The 20117-nt window shown below is 35.3% G+C and overlaps 1 protein-coding gene and 2 long non-coding RNA genes across 3 annotated transcripts; 2 read left to right on the top strand and 1 right to left on the bottom strand.

Annotated features, from left to right (window-relative positions):
* The first annotated feature begins 3958 nt into the window (after nt 1-3958).
* LOC115969213 lies at nt 3959-5966 on the top strand. Its single transcript, XR_004086890.1, has 2 exons — nt 3959-4320; nt 5408-5966. It is a non-coding gene; the product is annotated as an uncharacterized LOC115969213 (long non-coding RNA).
* A 379-nt stretch (nt 5967-6345) lies between these two features.
* Nucleotides 6346-8964, bottom strand: LOC115969139. Its single transcript, XR_004086875.1, has 2 exons — nt 8542-8964; nt 6346-6687 (listed from the first exon to the last, which is right to left on the bottom strand). It is a non-coding gene; the product is annotated as an uncharacterized LOC115969139 (long non-coding RNA).
* A 417-nt stretch (nt 8965-9381) lies between these two features.
* On the top strand, nt 9382-18129 carry LOC115968514 (alpha-L-fucosidase 2-like). Its single transcript, XM_031087921.1, has 10 exons — nt 9382-9782; nt 10725-10870; nt 11471-12375; nt 12737-12869; nt 13371-13529; nt 14565-14789; nt 14872-14973; nt 15099-15234; nt 16666-16861; nt 17577-18129. Exons 1-10 carry the CDS (start codon nt 9575-9577, stop codon nt 17878-17880), a joined length of 2514 nt encoding a protein of 837 aa, XP_030943781.1. The 5' UTR covers nt 9382-9574; the 3' UTR covers nt 17881-18129.
* The last annotated feature ends 1988 nt before the right edge of the window (nt 18130-20117 follow it).

Here is a 20117-nt window from a genome sequence, read left to right as displayed (position 1 = left end):
TCACATAGATAAGGATAGTAGTGAGTCCAAGGGTTGAGGTACCCTACTACACGTGATAAAACGAAAGCCAAAGGCCTGCGTGAGCTCTTTAAAGGAATCTATGGAATTGGCCCTCAGACCATCAAACCATTTCATCACCACAGGTCCCAAGCTGGAGGGAAATACTTTGCACATCAAAGCCTCATCCTTAGAGTGGACAGTCATCCTCTGGTTAAACTAGCTCACATGTTCCACAGGGTCCATTCGACTATTGTAAATGGTGAACGTGGGCTGATGGAATCGCCGAGGAAGTTTTGCCCTCTCTACCTTGCGTGTGAAAGGTGATTTGGAGATTTGATTCAACGCCTTGCTCGTAGCGATGTTTCCCAAGCCTTTACGGGGCGGGCTCTTATATCTTCGCTTGTGGTGGTGCTCTTCATTGTAGGAGAAAGACTCGCTTGGTGGAGTTCTTGACTTTTGCCTGTAACTAGCATCCTCTTCGTCATCGGAGGAGACGTCAGAACTGGAAGGGGTTCGTTTTCGTTGTGCATGGCGTAGCTTCTTCTTTAAATTGTCAATCTCCTGTTGCATGACTTTTTTTGTTTTGCTCTTGAAATGGGTCCCAACTCGAGAATGACTTTTACCAGTATGTGTGGTGTGTGTGCTACCTTCTTGATCTCGCTTGCATTCAAGGTTAAGGAAGTCATCCTGTCACCTGGAACCCATGGATTCTTTCTGATGGGGACCTGATCCTACTATAGTTAAATGTCGTACTTACTATCACACAAGTTCTTCCCACAAACGGAGCCAATTGTAAGGACCCATTTCATAGCCCAAGTCTAAGTTGTATGATCTTGGCTTAGTGAGCCCTGTACAATGAATTTGTAGAGAGTGTGTTAAAGAACTAGGCCTTAGTGAGTTGGACAACGGCTAGTACTGAATTAAATGACAATCAAACACAAATAAGAGATTCTGATATCAAGGGACTTACAGTCCGAGGAGGTCTCACTTTTATAAATTAATCACAATTGGGTACAAGTGCAATTTAGATTGCTACAATGTTCTCTCTGATGAATTTTTCGATTCTTTTCTCATAAAGGGTCCTTCACATTATATAGCTCCTTTGAGATCATCTTGATCCTACACTTGTTGATCATTTGAGCCCTTACTTGAGTGCTTGTCCCATCAAACACCCTCTTTAGCTTTCTGTGAGTGGTGGTAATCAAGACAGTACTGTTCAGGGGTCTTTTCCACATAAATGCGGTCAGAAAAGTAGCTACAGTGCATTTAATGTGGTGGTAGCAGCTTTCCCGTAGATATTTTTGGATTTCCTTCCTTCTCGTATATTCATGAGGCACGTCTCTATCATTGGAGCTTTTTGGAGGGTCACTCTAATTACTGGAATACATACTTGAGCTGCATTCATCATATCCGAGGAGGAGTTCTTCCTCGGACCACCTTCCATTCATTCCTTACTTATGAGACTTTAAAGTGGAACCCCTCATAACTATTTGTCCGTCCTCGAACCATTCAACCTCCTCGAACAAAGCTCAAAGCTCAATTCTCAATTTATGATTTTGGGCCTTTATCCCTACATATAGCATTTAGCACACCAAACACAAAAAATAACCTTCATGAGATATGTCAAATGCCAAATAATTTTGGCATTTGCTACAATACCATTCTAATAATAAGAGTGTACGCTAAGATGTGCTAAGCATATTTGGTTTTTTTTATTCTCTCTCTCTCTCTCTCTCTCTCTCTCTCTCTCTCTCTCTCTCTCTCTCCTCTCTCTCTCTCTCTCTCTCTCTCTCTCTCTCTCTCTCTCTCTCATGAGTCCCCATATACTCAACATATTTGTTTTTGTTAATATTTTAATATAAATGAGAGGTTTGTTTAAGATTATTTTACTGTGTTGTAATTTTAAAATAGAAAATTTAATGCATGGTATATTGTAAAGTAATGTGTTAAAATAGATAAAATAACTTTTCGATATGTCAAAATAGCATTTTTTTTAACACCTAATGCTATGCTCTAATGTTAAATACTATGTTAAAATAGATAAAAGTAATTTTTTGGTGTGTTAAAAAATATAATATTTTTAATGTTTTTAAGGAAATGTTGGATAAGTTCCCCTTTCTCTGTTAGCTGTTGAACGTGATCCAATTCTGACTACACCTTACTACCCTAGTAGTTGCCACCTTTTACGCTCTTTGGGAGGACAGACCAAATGGGCTAACCTTTGCTGACTAACCTTTTGAGGCCTAGGAACAAGTGTATGTACAGGCTCAATGCCCAAAGGAAAAGGCCCACATCTTTTCCTACCTTCTTAAGGGCCAAGAGACATACAAAATCATCTAAAACATCATCAAAATTAACACCAAGACACTCACAACTCACATGACAAAGTCACAAAATGAATACTATCTTATTCATCATAATATCATATTAACTTACTGATTCTTCCAAAATTTTAAGTTATTAAAAAACGATAAATTTGCTTCTAAAAATAAAAGATAAATAATCACTTAATCATAAATCTAACAATAAATTTTGTAACTGTTAAATTTGTATTACTTATTGAGTTAAATGCACAATTACAATAACTGTTGCATCTATTTTATTTCATTTTAACCCTATTATTGGATACATTTTTTTTTTCTTTTATTTTACGGTTAAATTTATACTACTCTTTCCTTTGTGTTTCATGGTCTCTTTTTGGGGGGTCTTGACTTATCAAAGTGTGATAGTAGCCATCAGTTTCTCTTGGACTAACATGAGTTTCGAGCTTGTCTCTCGAATACGACATACGAACCCAAACGCTTCAAAACTAACCATTAAGGTAGATTACATTTTGCTCTCTTCATTTTATAAACGAGAAGATAGGGGATGGTTTTGGCATGTGAGCTCAAAGACAATGGAAGGGCACTATGTCTTACGAATATTCAAAAATGACAAATTTCTTTCTTTAATTAAGGGTGACTCTTGCCCCTTGGGGCATAGACATAGCAAATCCAATTTTCAGATACTTTGCTTCCTTTTGAAATCTTATGTGCTTCCTAACTTACCATATACTTTTCCCTTCATACGTGTAAGTTGTAACATACAAAGGAGGTAGATAAGGAGTGAGATTCTGCCCTTTAAAAGTTGAAGGATGGGCTTAAAGCTTTTGTGGGCTATTTACCTCATCGTGTTGGCCCCCCCTCCCCTTTACATTCAAATGAAAATTTGAAATCATAAATGATAAAACAAATTTAATAAAAGATTCGGTTAATGTGTGCTCTATTAGAAATATTTTTTCGAAAATTAAAAAAGTTGTCAATATTTTTTTAGTTCCCAAGAAATTTTTTTTTTCAAAAATTGTTAATTATTGTGTGTCCTTTAATAAAATGCATTCCTTTCCATTAATGGAAGCTTCTCCCCCAACTGTAAACCCATATTCTTTTGGTAGAAATGGTCAAATAGGCATAACATAAAAACAGTTATACGGCCACAAATCTATTAATTACAACAAACTTCCTCTTTTATTCAGGATATGATCAAAAATAACAAAATTACAGGTACTCCAAGTTTAGATAAAGCATTCGCATTTTAATTGTCTTTTACTGAATGTGTGTTCAAACTAAATATTAGGAAAGGTCTTCAAGAAGTTTTTGCAATCAGAAATAAGAGGTTCTCACAAGAAGTTAGTCAGAGTTGTTAATCAAGCCGATAACAGCTAAACCCATATTACGCTCCACATTTTATATTTTAAAATAATCTTAATTCCCCCCCTGATTGCTGACACGATATCGTAAAATTTTATTATTAACCAATTCTTTCTTGTTTAACACAACACAGTCCCCAAGGGATATCAATCACATAAAAAAGGGATCCGGATCCTCTCCATTTCTATTTGAAATGGAGAGTGTCCAGTTTATGGTCAGGATCCGTTTGAAATAAATCTAAGGTCTAAAGCATGCCACGTCAATTAAAACCCAACTGACTTAACTCAGCAAGTTCAACCGGGGTTAGCTGTAAAGGTTAACTCTTCTCTCTGCCTTTCAGCTACCCAAACGAACAAAAAACTCTCTCTTTCTTCAGATCTTTCTCTACCCAAAATTCAAAAACTCTCTCACACCATTGCTCAATCTCCATGGCTACAGCTAGCAGCCACTGCGTCCCACACCTCAACTATGAAATAATGGTGGAACGTTCTCGAAACCCTTGGATATGAAGAAGGATCTCAGATTTTCAGAGAAAGAAGAGGATCGGTGTAAGGAAGTGGAAGAAGAAGAAGAAGATGGATCGCTCGACCGCCTTCTGCTCGTCCAGTCCGATCTCTCCTCTCTCGTCCATCAGGTAACTACTCTCTCTCTCCCCTTGCGATCTGTTTGTTTCTCGAGAAAATGATTTCGAAGAACAAGGATTGCATCTTGCTCTGTGTATTTTTCAATCTCGATGAAAAATTTGCTCAGTCTTTGTTTCATTCGGCTTTTGCAAGTTTGATAGGATTTGTATTTGAGTCTCTCTCTCTCTCTCTCTCTGTGTCTGTGTCAGCTTTTGTGTTTGTTTGCTCCTTTTCTAAATTTGGATTGACTATGCAGATGGGTATTTTGCTGGTGGATAATATATTTTGTTTCTTGTAGTTCATTTTAAAGATATAAACTGTGGCTCTTGATAGGTAATGAGGTACAGTGTTTGTGAGCTTAGAATAATGATTCTTGATTTGTTACGCACAACTAGCTTTCTAAGCTATATTGCTACTCACACTCTTATTTGCTTATCAAAAAGTTTTTTCCCTCCTTTCTTGATTTCTTTGTCAAAGATTTCCTCCTTTAAATTTTTTTTTTTTTTTTCGTTTTTTGCTATAAATAATTTCTTTTTTTGAATTTTTTTCTTTCCTTGATTTCTTGTTTTTGTCCAACACAGAAGCTTTAAACAGTTAAGCATACTGTGAATTTAATTGGCTTGTCTTGAAATCAAATTCATGCCAAAAAATTTTCACCTGCATTTGCCACTAAATACCTTGGAGCTTGCCTTGGTCCCCTTTTCAGTTATTGGAGTGTAATTTTGCTTCGGCGCCTTTTTTTTTTTTAGTAGGTGAATATCTCATCTTTGCTTCTCCTTAATGCAAAATACATTTGTTATTGTCTGATTGCCCCCATTAAATTTGGGCTATGCAGCTATTATATTTTGTCATTGATTACGAAGAAATTAAAAGTATCTCTTGAACATTCAGACTATATGATCTGCTTTGTATTTCATAGTTTCACTTTTAATTTTGGTCTTTTAGCTGAGTTCTTAATATGGAAGTTCCTAAGCTAAACCCTCAACAAATTTACATATTTAGTAGTGATAGTGATCTTATAGCTTCACCTGTGCCTGCTGTTAGTTTGAAATTTTGATACATGTTTATCATTGAAATCACTCTTTGTTATTTTGTTAGGTTGAATGGCATGATTAAATGGATGCTATACCCAATATGGGAAGCTGCTTCCGTTGGTGAATGGTTATACAATGGCGGTCCTTATGAGCAAATTTTTCTACCACCAAGAGCGAGAAAATGCAGTTGCTGGAGGTGGAGGGGGATTAGTGCTAAATTTTAGATTGTTTTTTTGTTAGTGTAGACCACATGTTCTCACTCTTGTATAAGTTCTTTATACAAGTTCTACCATTCTGGTGAAATCTTGTAGAAAAATATATGTTTTGGATATATGTAGAAACTTTGTTAAGGTAGTGTGTGTGCTGTGCTTAGTAATGTGTGGGTGGTGCCTAGTAGTGTGATGAGGTGTGCGTGTTGTGGTGATAAAGGGTGCGTGTACTTGGCTATATTGAGGCATGTGCAGTGCAGGTGCATGATGTGAAGCTTAGTAAGTGATCAGATAGTGAGAGTTAGTTAGGTAGTTTTACATTTGGTATTACTGAGATTATAATTGTATATAACCCCCAATTTTGGGATGATAATAAACAAGTTTGGAATCAATTCAGTTACTCTCCTTTCTTTATCTTTCTTGTTCTTACTCTGTTGGAGGTGGTTACCCTCGAAGTAACCAACATCTCATTCTTTCCATTCTCCAATTCTTGCCATTACTTTCTTCAACAGTCAAGCTTTTAACAATCTTCAACACTTGTATGATTCAAAAATTGTTTTGAATGGAAGTATTTTGCTTAGGCATGATCTTATTCATTACACTTCGACTTCAACTTATATCCTTGTAGAATTTGTGAATGTAATTTTTAGGTTCCATGAATGTGCGTATTTTTAGGTTCATTTTGAGTGAAATAATAGCCTTGTAATCAAAGTGTACACTTTAATAAAGCTTTGTTTATTTTTGGATCAAACTCTTCCATCAATTTGTGACCGTACAGGCATCATCAAAATTGTTCATCAAAATTGTTCAATTTGAAGCATTACAAGAAATTAGAAATAAAAGGCACACAATCAATTACATTTTATTACATTCTCAAACCAATATTAATAAAAGAATAACTATATTTTATTACATTCTTCTTGGTTTGTACTCTAAATCCATGTAAAAGTTTTTGTAAATGAACATGAAAACTTGTAAGTGTCAAAACTAAAGAATACATTCAGTGTTTCATTGATACTGAAAAATTAGCCTATTGACAGCAAGATACATGGCTTCAATGCTTCATGGAAAGCTTCAAAACATTTTTCTGGCAAGATCCATTGAACTTCATTGCAGCAGAGGCTAATATTTTATCCTGTTAATAAGAAAACAAGAGACATAGGTATTAGTTATTACTCCATAGAACCCTTTTCAACAATAAATGGAAAATAAAAAAGTGCATAAACAAACTCTTGTTCATAAGCTCAATTGTGCCCAAATCCAACTGCAATTTCTGCTTTATTGTCTAAATTAGTACCATATTTGTATAACATAGAAATGCCCAAGTAGAATTAAAGTTAATAAATGAATACCATATCTATATAACATAGAAATGCTCCAGAAGAATTAAAGTTCAACTAGAAATATTTGACAATTTTTTATTAAAAGAAAAATAGCATCACCAAAATTTCAAACATTCTTTCAAATTTTGCGGGTCTATGCATCAACACTTTGAACTTAGGCTACATAATCAATATGGACATTTTCATCAAGAATTATTTCAGATTTTGCAGGTCTATGCACTTGATTATTCCTGTAGCAATGGAATGTGTTCTGTCAAAGTTCAACACATAAAAGCAAGAAGGTGAACCAGCTACAAGCATTAGAAGAGAGGAAGCACAGGCTATACGACAGAAAGTATTTTGTACATATAGCAAAGCTGCAAGTCGTTTTTTGTTTATTTATTTATCTTCTTAGTGTTCACACATGCAACAACCATCTGTAACTAAATCTCACACAAGTCCCATATAATGTGCTTAGTTACTTAGTGCTTAGCAAGTCAGTTAACTTAATTTTTCTTGTATAAATGTAATCTTGATGTACAGAATCATTCAGAATAATACAATCAGAAATTCTTCATCTTTCTTGCTCTCTTGCTCTCTGTTTTTGTTCTTCCCTGATAGTATTAGATTCTTACATGTTCATATGTAAGTGCCCTATAAACTATAATCACCCAAACTATTACATATGTAAGTGCCCTATAAACTATAATCATAAATTACAAAACAAAACAGCTCTAATGAAATGTACCCAAAAAGAGAAATGTAATTGAGACAGAACACTTATCCACACATAATATACATGTTGGAAGATATTAATTAATACGTTTCTAAGAAACCTTTTGTTAGCAAAAGGGAAGAAAAGAAAGGAATATTATTTTGGCTGTCAGGTGCAATAACAACCAATGTCCCGCAATGATATAGTTTTGAGTCTTAAGGCACAAGGTAGTAAGTAAAGAAAGAGGAAGTAAAATGTGTGTGTGTGTATATAGCCTCAAGTAGATTCCTAATGCCTATAGGTAGTTAGGAGATGATATGCAACTGGACCGAGCATGGTTCAAAATAAAGCATAAATTGTCAAATGTCCAAGCTATGAACCTGAATAGTTTCTAAATAGCAGGTCAATATACTTGTCAGGATCAATGCAACAACATTATGGTGAGAGCATAGCAATCCAGCCATAACATCAGTCATGTCACATAAGCTGTTAAATAAACTCTGACCAAGAATTAGCTCATGCCCAAAAATAGCAAATAAGAGTGTGAGTAGCAATATAGCTTAGAAAGCTAGTTGTGCGTAACAAATCAAGAATCATTATTCTAAGCTCACAAACACTGTACCTCATTACCTATCAAGAGCCACAGTTTATATCTTTAAAATGAACTACAAGAAACAAAATATATTATCCACCAGCAAAATACCCATCTGCATAGTCAATCCAAATTTAGAAAAGGAGCAAACAAACACAAAAGCTGACACAGACACAGAGAGAGAGAGAGAGAGAGACTCAAATACAAATCCTATCAAACTTGCAAAAGCCGAATGAAACAAAGACTGAGCAAATTTTTCATCGAGATTGAAAAATACACAGAGCAAGATGCAATCCTTGTTCTTCGAAATCATTTTCTCGAGAAACAAACAGATCGCAAGGGGAGAGAGAGAGTAGTTACCTGATGGACGAGAGAGGAGAGATCGGACTGGACGAGCAGAAGGCGGTCGAGCGATCCATCTTCTTCTTCTTCTTCCACTTCCTTACACCGATCCTCTTCTTTCTCTGAAAATCTGAGATCCTTCTTCATATCCAAGGGTTTCGAGAACGTTCCACCATTATTTCATAGTTGAGGTGTGGGACGCAGTGGCTGCTAGCTGTAGCCATGGAGATTGAGCAATGGTGTGAGAGAGTTTTTGAATTTTGGGTAGAGAAAGATCTGAAGAAAGAGAGAGTTTTTTGTTCGTTTGGGTAGCTGAAAGGCAGAGAGAAGAGTTAACCTTTACAGCTAACCCCGGTTGAACTTGCTGAGTTAAGTCAGTTGGGTTTTAATTGACGTGGCATGCTTTAGACCTTAGATTTATTTCAAACGGATCCTGACCATAAACTGGACACTCTCCATTTCAAATAGAAATGGAGAGGATCCCTATCCATAAAAAAGCTCAATTGTTCATATAGTATTATTATTTTACCTGGGATCTTTTTTTTTTAATATTTTATTCACCGCCTCTCAATTGGGCCAAAAGGCAAAAGCCTTGACAAACAAAAACAAAAACAAAAAAAGATAGTAGAAACTAGAAACTAGAAAAAGTGAGGACAACAATATCTATGTAGGAAAAAATGATGTCATGTCACCCCGACATTCACGTTCACATATTCAGAAAGCTCCAAACTTTCCGTTTACAGAGCAAAATGCCGTGTTATGTGGGCCCCTCTTACTTTTTTTTTTTTGGAAGCAGGCCCTCCTACTTTACTACAGTACTACACGACATGTGATATTCAAAGCCAATGCCTTCTCTCTCTCTCTCTCTCTCTCTCTCTCTATTTTACAAACCAAACTACCCCCATCATCTTCTTTACTCTCTCCCACAGCTCACACAGACTGGTAGTGTAAAGAAGCTGCACACACACTGTAACACAATAACACACGCATAACAAAGCTTCTTTCCTTCTTTCTTCTTTGTACTTTTTGTGGGGTTTTGATTGTTGAGGTAATGGAGGATGGTGATTGGGTTATGGTGCGGCCACCTACAGAGAGGGACCTGTGGAATCCGAGTTTAGTGGATACTGAGAGTTCTAAGCCTTTGAAGCTTACGTTTTCAGGGCCAGCAAAGCATTGGACCGATGCAATTCCCATTGGGAATGGCCGCCTTGGAGCCATGGTGTGGGGTGGCGTCAAAGAAGAAACTCTCCAGCTTAATGGTAAACAATCAAACCAATGCCACATAATTCCCTTGTGTTTCTATGAACTGTTAGTTGAATTTTGATACCAATGTATAAGAAATGAGGGGAAAAAATGTAGGGATTTTATTTGTTTGATTGTTGGGAAAAGAAAGAAACGAAAAGAGAATTCTGGGTCTTGAAGAAGAAACTCAAATTAGGAAAGAAATTGATTAGGGGCTTGAGTGGAACATTTTGTTGTTTGCTTTGTGCTTTTGTTGATTAGTGAATGAGATTTTAGTTTTTGGTTTGGTGCGTAGTAAGATTTAATATTTAGTTATTTATAATATTTTTGTTCTGTACTTTTTTCTGAATAACAAAATGAACTGCTTGGAATGATTTCAGTGATGACATCTATACTTTTCTTTTTCTTCTTCATTATTTTGAAGATCCAAGGTTTGACATTTTGACTTGTTCATGTTATTACCTTTCTAATCCACTAACCAGTGGATATGATACAATCATTTGACACCAAAGAGGCTTGAAATGCTTTGGAGTGATCAGATTTGAAATGAAAGATTTGTTCTTGGTTTAACCAAGACCTTGGTGCACTCAACTTAGTCTCTGAGATTGAATTTTGGTGGATTTAGGTGATGTTTTTCTTGAATTAGAATTCACTTCTTTGATTCAACCTGGTTTAGGGATAGTTTTTGATAAGTTTATATGTATGATCAGTCATGTAACTCTGTCTTAGGTTGCTCAGATTCCTTAGGCAAAGAGGGGGGAATAAAAATTTTCTGCTTGTTAAGGTTTCTAAATTACAAAAATCGCTGGTTCATTTTTTATTGGCTTTAGACAATAAGTGGTCTGGAAATCTAGACGGAGATTTCTTTTCTTTTTCATATATTTTAGTGGAAACCAAATGGAACAAGTGAGGTAGAATGATTTGCATCTACATTAATGGCTATTTCAATTCTTATGTAGAGGACACGCTTTGGACTGGGAATCCAGGGAACTATACCAACCCAAATGCTCCAGAGGCATTAACTCAGGTCAGAAAACTAGTCAATAATGGTCAGTATGTTGAAGCCACTGCAGCAGCAGTCAAGTTGTCAGGAGCTCCTTCTGATGTATGTAAATTACATTTGATGCTTTCTGTTTCTTCATCATTTATGTTGCTCAATTGATATGAAAGAACATATTTTGACTTGATTGAACTTTTGGAGTTGTCTGGCCTATTCTATTTTGTAAAACAAGCCATATGAACCTTTGTGTTGCTAGTCAGTAGTGGGTATGCAATCTGTCCAACCAAAGAAAAACCTATTTTGTAATTGAGGTTTCTATACTGCCCAAATGGGTGGTGAAAGCTGAAACATACTCAATTGCTGAAAATGAAAGTTTGGGTCGTCTGGGTGCTAGGCATTTCTTGCTTGCCTAATGCATTTGGCTTTTACTAATCATACAGTGCCTCATGCAGGTGAATAAAACCCTGGCAAACCGTGTAGTTAACTTTAACCAAAGTAATGTGCCTTACCTCTTGATGGTGACCTTAGATATGTTATGTGATACATTATCTAAAAATATTAGTTATTCTGCACAACTTATTAGCCTGTGTGGGGGCAAGATTTCTATTACCAATGATACTTGAGAAGATGAGCTTCTCTATGTTACTAAAAAATTAAACTTAATTATTGGATTTACATCCTAATTGTTATATTTTGCTGATGAAGGTTTACCAACTTCTTGGGGACATCAAGCTTGAATTTGATGAATCACATCTTAAGTATGCTGAAGAAACATACCACAGAGAGCTGGACTTGGATACTGCAACAGTAAGGGTAAAATATTCTGTGGATGGTGTAGAATTTTTGAGGGAACATTTTGTATCTAAACCAGATCAAGTGATTGTGGCAAAGATTTCTACAAGCAAATCAGGATCACTGTCATTTACAGTGTCTTTAGACAGCAAGATGCATCATAATTCACATGTGCATGGCAAAAATCAGATAATAATGGAAGGAAGTTGTCCTGGTAAAAGGACCCCCCCTAAAGCAAATGCAAATGACAATCCTAAAGGAATTCAGTTTTCTTCAGTTCTTGATTTACAGATTAGTGACAGCAAGGGGGTGATACAGGTTTTGGAAGACAATAAGTTGAGGGTGGAAGGTTCAGATTGGGCTGTATTGCTTCTGGTGGCTTCATCTTCATTCGATGGGCCATTTACTAAGCCTTCAGATTCTAAGAAGGATCCTACTTCAGAGTCTCTCAATAAATTAGAGTCAATAAAAAATTTGTCATACTCTCAACTTTATGCACATCATTTGGATGACTATCAGAATCTTTTCCATCGTGTCTCATTGCAGCTTTCAAAAAGCTCCAAGAGCATTTTAGGAAATAACCTTTTGAAGACAGAGAAAGTTGTGTCCTTGGTAACAAATTCAGATTTCAAGGAGAGTGAACATGAGAAAATTTCAACTTCAGAGAGGGTGAAAAATTTTCAAACTGATGAAGATCCTTCCTTGGTAGAGCTTTTATTTCAGTATGGGCGATATCTTCTTATTTCTTGTTCACGGCCTGGAACTCAGGTGGCAAACCTGCAGGGTATATGGAACAAGGATATTGAGCCTGCATGGGAGTATGTATTCATCTGCGTGTGTGTGTGCGCATGTGCTTCCCCCTTCCCCAAGTCATACTGTATTAATTTTCCAAAAGTATAGAACATTAGGCTCTGTAACGAACATAGGCAAGAATCAAAAATATTGTGATAAAAGTGTATCTTCCTAGAATATTATCCGTCTTTCCTCCTCCCCTTCCTATTTTTTTTATATTTTAATTATATGGACATGTTTATATGGACGTAAATTAAACACATGGCATGGCTAAGCTGCACCTTCTCAGTGATAGCTCATAAACATATAATGTGATAATTTTCAATTCTTGTGGCTATTTGCTTGATTTGGACAATTACTTATTTGACTCCTTTCTTTTCTGTTCAGCGGTGCTCCTCACTTGAACATAAATCTTCAAATGAATTATTGGCCTTCCCTTCCTTGCAACCTTAGTGAGTGCCAGGAACCCTTGTTTGATTACATTTCCTCTCTGTCAGTCAATGGAAGTAAAACTGCAAAAGTAAGATTAATCACCTTTCCAGTGTACAGTAATTTTGAATGGTTTATTTTATTTTTTTGTATCAACTTTTATTTTTATGCCAACTTTTATTGGATGACATTCACCTTAATTTGAACCAATATTGTTCCATTAAAAAGCATTATTGAAAGATCAATTGATGCTGTGACATTTTGAGTTGGAGTATTGAGCCTTTAGGTAAATTATTGAAACAGTTTGAGAGCCTTGGATTACCCTGAAGAAGGAAGGGGACTGTTTATTTTCTGATGCAATTTGGTTTTATTATTCTTTGTATCATGTTAATATGATTGTGGTGGTGCACATACATGAAGCATCAATATCTTAAAACCAGCATGATCTCTGTAGCAATCTAGACTCTTGATGACCTCCATGTTAATTATGACAGTTGATTTTTCTATCTTTTTCTCTTTTTGCTGAATGGGTTTCTATCTTTTCTACCTGCTCTAAGTGTGTCTTTGCTTATATAGTTGCTGAATATTACAGGTGAATTATGAAGCAAGCGGTTGGGTTGTCCATCAAGTGTCTGACATATGGGCGAAAACATCACCAGATCGAGGTGAGGCTGTGTGGGCTTTGTGGCCAATGGGAGGAGCATGGCTTTGTACCCATCTCTGGGAACATTATACGTACAAAATGGACAAAGTAAGTTCCTAATTTATCCATCAATTGTTTATGGCTAATGGAGTGAAGTTTGTCCATTATGAGAGGGACATCATACAGCTCTCACATGCATTTGAAATATTGTAGAAACAAACATGTCTATAACTTTTTAAGTGAAATCTTCCCACTTAGCAAAGCCCTTCAGTAATCAATTATAACATTTTTGGATGATCCTTTTATGGGTTTTGTTTGACTGGATGGCAGTATTACCATGTCATCACTCACCCCCATTATACTTCTTAGATTTTATTGATTGCTGTAATTTTTCTTGATGCTGTAGGCTATAGCCATCTAAACTACACAGCTTGTGTACTATCTATTTGAGAACAGCTTATTTAGCTTTTTACTAAAACTGTGTTAAAGTATACTTATACCTTGAAAATTTTTGAAAAAGTGAGAAAATGCAGGAAAAAGTGAGGTTTTAAAAAGTTGTACATAAAAGCTAAAAGTTAAAAGGTAAAAGTTAAAAGCTAATGCTAAAAGCTATTCCCAAACACACTCTAAGTGTCATTCTGATTGATTCAATAATTTTCTTTACTTAATAAAATAAATTGCAAAATCTTTTGAAGGGTTTGAGTGGATCGGAAATGTTTCCGAACTAGAATAGAATGTCTGTATAGCCTTGGAATCTTCTGTTATTGTACTCTAATCATTGGAAACTAGAACTGGTGCTCCTTTTTATAAAAGAAAATCACACTTTCAGAAAATAATTTCTGTAGAGATGGTATGGATTATGAGGGAAGTAGAGACTAATTCAACTCTCAATTCATAAGAGTCAGGATAAGAGGTACAGCGTATAAATTGCTGTTGTTGCCTAGTTGAAGATGGTTGACTTAATATCTATTGTTCTAAGGTAGGCTAATTAAAAAAAGAGGAATCAAAAGCCTTGAGATATTGATACAATTCAAATGTTTTTTCTACCTATACTTGTATATGACTTTTTCTCTACATTGGTTGTAATATCTGACACAAAATATCTAGTCTAAATATGATTGCTAATGTTTTCTGCTTAATTAGGATTTTCTAAAAAATAAGGCATATCCTTTGTTGGAAGGATGTGCATCCTTTCTGTTGGATTGGTTGATTGAAGGCCCCGGAGGCTATCTGGAAACCAACCCATCAACTTCTCCAGAGCACATGTTTATTGCTCCAGATGGTAAGCCTGCCAGTGTGAGCTACTCATCAACCATGGACATCTCAATCATAAAAGAAGTTTTCTCTGCAATTGTTTCTGCTGCTGAGGTGAAGCTCTTATGTGCTGGCCAAATCTGTCCTAATATTTTATCTTTGTAAACTCTATTTACTAATTATTCCTGACAAACAGGTTTTAGGTAAAACTGAGGATGATCTCATTAAAAAAGTTCTTGCGGCTCAACCTAGGCTATTACCAACAAAAATTGCTAGAGATGGTTCCATTATGGAATGGGTACTCATCTTGAATTTAATTTCTCAAATTATTGTGGAAGGTGTTATATGCTAGTATGTCTTATTCTATGCTCTGGAATATCTGAATTCTTTATGGGCTTACAAATTGCCTTTATTTTACCGTAGGCACTAGATTTTCAGGACCCAGATCCACATCATAGACACGTCTCACACCTTTTTGGCCTCTTTCCAGGGCATACAATCACTGTTGAGAAAACTCCAGACTTATGTAAAGCTGCTGATAATACTCTCTATAAAAGAGGTTTGTATGTGATAATTGACCGTTTAAATGTCAAATTCAAGTTGTTATGACTTTTGGTGGTGGAAGCTCTGATTTTAGTTTGTTGGAATTTGAGGTCAGTGGAAGCGGATTCACACAAATAAAAATATGAAGATATACACGATACAATAATATTTGACTTGCTTTGGCCACCTCCATGCCTAATCCATGGACAATGCCAACCAAAATCCATTATTAGTGATATAAATTACAAACACACTCAAACAAATCTCACAAATAAAAATCATAGATTCACACAACAAAAATACACTCAAAACCCATCATGATTCACGAACACAAACTGACCAAAATTCCAATATACCCAACACTAACTCTCAAATACCAAAACACAACTTAACACTCTCAAGAGCCAAAAACATCAATACATTCGATGTTGCTCTCTCACTCAAACAATAGACAAACTCTCTACTTCACTTCAAAGAAACCCACTTGTGTTTTTCTAACCCCCTTTGGTGAAAACAGGGGGGAAGGGAAAAAAAGGAAAGGGAGGAGGGGGGAGGAGGGGAGAGGAGAGGGAAGGGAAAAGAAACAAAAGAAATTTTCCTTTCAAGTGTTTGGCTTGTAAGGAGGAAAGAGAAAGAAAAATAGCCTATTGGCAGGTCCCACTCTCTATATTCTCTCCCATTTTTCTCAATTTGGGAGGAAAGAGCTTGGGAGGAAAATGAATCCCCTTATCCTTTCCTCCAACCCAATTCACCTCAACCAAACAATGGATATCTGTTCCTTGCTCTGATTCTCTCATCATCTTTCCTTTCATTCCCTCTCCCCTCAAACCAAAGTTGGTATGAGAGTCTTCTCATATGCCCAGATTGAAGAATCTCTTGCACCAAAGCCACAAAACTCTTAATAAGATTGCCTATATATATATAAAGCTCCAATTCCTGTTTCATGGTGAACAAGAAATATAATATTACTTCTTTGACAAGGAGTATACCTTCCTTTGGCATTAAGAAAACCTAAAATAAGTAAAAATAGGAAAATAGAAAACAAGAGCTGGTCTTTCCATTGCAAAGTTGAAAAAATAAAAATAAATAGCAAGTTATAACAATCTATGTTGATAGCAGTATGTAAATTTCAAACTGCAAAGATTTTTTTGATAAATGCAATACAACAGACACATGCTGAAATTAATATAATAGGACTATAGCAATGGTCAACTAATTGTGACAAGCCAGCGTAGGCCAATTAGTGTAAACCGATTGTCCTTAATAAAATATCACTTCTCTCAAGAGTTCATTTTATCAGTTAGCCAAATTGTAATTTTTTTTATGTACTTTAGTTTGTTATATGTTTGTATGTGAATTTTCAAGGTTTTTGAACTTCATTAAGTATAATATTCCTTGAATAATAATCTCATAGTAGCATTGTTTATATTCTCATAATATGAAACAGGAGAGGACGGTCCAGGATGGTCAACTACATGGAAAACTGCATTATGGGCTCGTCTTCACAACAGTGAGCATGCATATAGGATGGTTAAGCATTTATTTAACTTGGTAGACCCAGATCATGAAAGTGACTACGAAGGAGGACTATATAGTAACTTGTTCACTGCACACCCACCTTTCCAGATTGATGCCAACTTTGCGTAAGCCACACTAACATGTTTGACTATGATCATTTAATCCAACGAAAAACAAGGTTATCTGTGATCAATTCCATCTCTAACTGATAATTTCTTTCCTTAATATTATGGGACTTTTACTTATCAATTCAGAAGTAGGTGTTCAGATGCAGTAAATTTACTAATCAAGGAATTATCAAAAACATTCACTTATCGGGACATGAGGCTTTTCAACCTGTATCTTTGCAGATTATTTATGCATCTCTTAATTGTGAACTAATAAGCAAGAATCTTAAATTTGAGCATGTGTGATTTCCAATCTGTACGTATATATTATTTAATGTGGCCCTACCGCCAATTTAAATAAATAACAGGATCATTTACTAAAACTTTTAACCCGTTAAACAGACTGTTTAATAAACAGTCTCACTATGAAGAAACTTCAATTTTGGAGTTGAACAGGATATTCAAGTCAAAGTTATGTGCCTGAGTAATTATGTACTCAAGGCAAATAAGGCTTGAAGCCTACATTTGTTTTTCACCTTGCACAGGCATCTGAATTCTGAATCGAATACCAACTATTAAAAATCATCATAATGGTAATTGGTGGTTAATCATTTTTTTTTTTTTTTTTAGTGACACCCTTATTTGCACTTGATATTTATGCCAAGTATACTAAAAGCTTCCTCGCAAGTAAGAATAGTATTTATGATTGACAATTCTGTAATTTTGGTGTTAGCTTTTCGGCAGCAGTAGCAGAAATGCTTGTCCAGAGCACCATGAAGGATCTATACTTACTTCCTGCTCTTCCCCGGGATAAATGGGCGAATGGTTGCGTAAAAGGATTGAAGGCACGTGGTGGGGTGACAGTCAACATCTGCTGGCAGGAAGGAGATCTTCACGAAGTTGGCCTTTGGTCGAAGGACCAGAATTCTCTTCAAATATTACATTATAGAGGAACTACAATCAAGGCAAGTATATCATCCGGCAGGGTTTACACATTCAATAGGCAATTAAAATGCGTGAAGACATACTCACTCTGAGAAGCAAGAGGCTTTTTCTTTTTCTTTTTCTTTTTAAGATCAAATTGATGTCATTATAGCATTGATTTTATAGCGCAATAATTCTACAGATTAATTCCTTTGTATTTCTTTTTCAGTCTTTCTCTTTCATTTTTTTTGGTCTGGATCATTGTGAGTTGGTTTAATTTGATTGATAGAAGTGAGAGAATCTTTGTTGTTGATGATAACAATTTCATGCGGAATTATACAAGCATCTGATTATAAGCATTACTTAATTATTGGCTATCTCGCTCTCTCTCTCTCTCTCTCTCTCTCTCTCTCTCTCTCTCTCTCTCTCTCTCTCTCTCTGATTAGCATGCTTATGCAAAACATGCTATTTTGCATGTATTAATCTGCATATAAGGATATAAATATTGCAAAATTTAGTTACTTAGATTGGGTGATTTCAATTCAATCCTAATTATTTTTTACAAGTTTGCATTAAAATCTTGGATTTTTTAAAAAAATTTCAATTCGTTCCTTAATAAAATCATTGTTATCTGAAATAACCAAAAATCAAAGAAATTGCACGTTTTGATGCCCATCACAAGATTACTAGGTGATTAAAAAAAATAAAAAATAAAAACTCACAAAATGATTACATTTTCATTAATCTGTATTATTTGTTATGAGTTTATAAACTTCATTTAGGGTATCGAAATTCCAACCCTTAACTGTGTATAATTCTCCTATATATAGTGAGGAGCCTCATTCAGATGAAAGAAAAAGAAAAATTGGCTGAGTTAGGTGGTCCTGCAGTGGAAATTTAAAGCATACAAATGGAAGGTCCAAGTGGATTTATACCTTCATCAATCACCAGCTACTTGTTTATATGCCAATTAATGTAAGCTGTGTACAATTAAGTTGTGTATAATGATTAATGATTAATAATAATAATAATGAATTTAAAAAATAAAAAAAAATAAAAAAAATAAAAATAAAAAAAAAAAAAAAAAAAAAAAAAAAAAGGAAAGGAACTGGTAGTGTAATAGTGATGCATTTCCATGCCAAATTTTGGTTAAGAAACAGATCAAGACCATGAACGAGGACTAAATAGTAACCTGCTCACCGCACACCCCTTTCCAGATTGATGCCAACTTTTGGTAAGCCACGCTAACATGTTTATCCACGATCACTTTCATCCAAAAATAAAGGTTATCTAACATCCAATCCATTCCATCCTTGACTCTGATAAGTTCTTTCGTTGAAGTTAGGGGTGTACACGATGCAGTTTAGTGCGTTTTATAGTATATGATAATTTTTAAAACTTATAGTTTAATTTGAAGCTAACCAAAACTATAAGAAAATTTTGTAATTTATTTCTTTAATAAAAGTAACCTGCTTGGCGTAGGGAGAATGAGCCCGATCTAATGCTTACAATGATTTCCACCATACAGTGTTCCACATCCATTCTCCAACTAGCACAAAGATTTTCTTTTCTTCTTCTTCTTTTTTAGCATTTTGCATTTTGCATGTTTATAGGTGCAAATGAAACCTTGCCAAACACTAACTACCCACAAAGTCATCAAGCTATTCAAATCACACTAACTACCCATCTAGTATTCCATAAAAATGTCATTTTGACACATCAAAAAGTTATTTTATTAATTTTAACACACCATTTTATAATACACCATACATCACATGTTCTGTTTTTCAATTCTATACATTAAAATAAGAGAAATGATATGTCCACAATATTTTTACAACATTTTTACAACAAATCTTAAGTGACAAGTTGTTACTAATTGTTATTGTTGAGATAAAAAAAATAATCTTAGTGTTAAGTTCAAATTTGAACCAATAACAACTAACTACCTATAATTTGTTATAAAAATATTATGAAAATGTTGTGGACATAACATTTCTCTTAAAATAATATATACAACACATTAAAATAATATTTACAAAATCTCATAAAATAAAATAATATTTACAACTCACCAAACACAATGTAGGTAAATCACTATCACAACCACCACACAGCTGCCAACAACCAACAGCCACCACCGCACAACCACTACGTCCTCCATAACCCAAAACACAATTCAAAACAAACCCATATCCCACAAACACCAAATCGAAAGCCCCACCACCACCACAACCACAAACCCTGACAAAAAGTGAGCTTTCGGCCATGGCCATGGGTTAGAGACAAGAACCTCCCCCCCCCCCCCCCAAAAAAAAAAAAGGAGAAAACAAAATATAGAAGCAAAGAG

The sequence above is a fragment of the Quercus lobata genome, chromosome 11 (genome assembly GCF_001633185.2).
Source record: "Quercus lobata isolate SW786 chromosome 11, ValleyOak3.0 Primary Assembly, whole genome shotgun sequence".
Classification (NCBI taxonomy): Eukaryota; Viridiplantae; Streptophyta; class Magnoliopsida; order Fagales; family Fagaceae; genus Quercus; species Quercus lobata.
Note: the sequence above shows the minus strand (reverse complement) of the source record. Positions and strands in the feature narration are given on the sequence as shown.

Coding starts and splice junctions, on each gene's coding strand:
- LOC115968514 (XM_031087921.1), top strand. CDS start 9,575: ATGGAGGATGGTGATTGGGTTATGGTGCGGCCACCTACAGAGAGGGAC. Junction 15,235..16,665: donor TAATACTCTCTATAAAAGAG/GTTTGTATGTGA, acceptor AATATGAAACAG/GAGAGGACGGTCCAGGATGG. Junction 16,862..17,576: donor CAGATTGATGCCAACTTTGC/GTAAGCCACACT, acceptor TTTTGGTGTTAG/CTTTTCGGCAGCAGTAGCAG.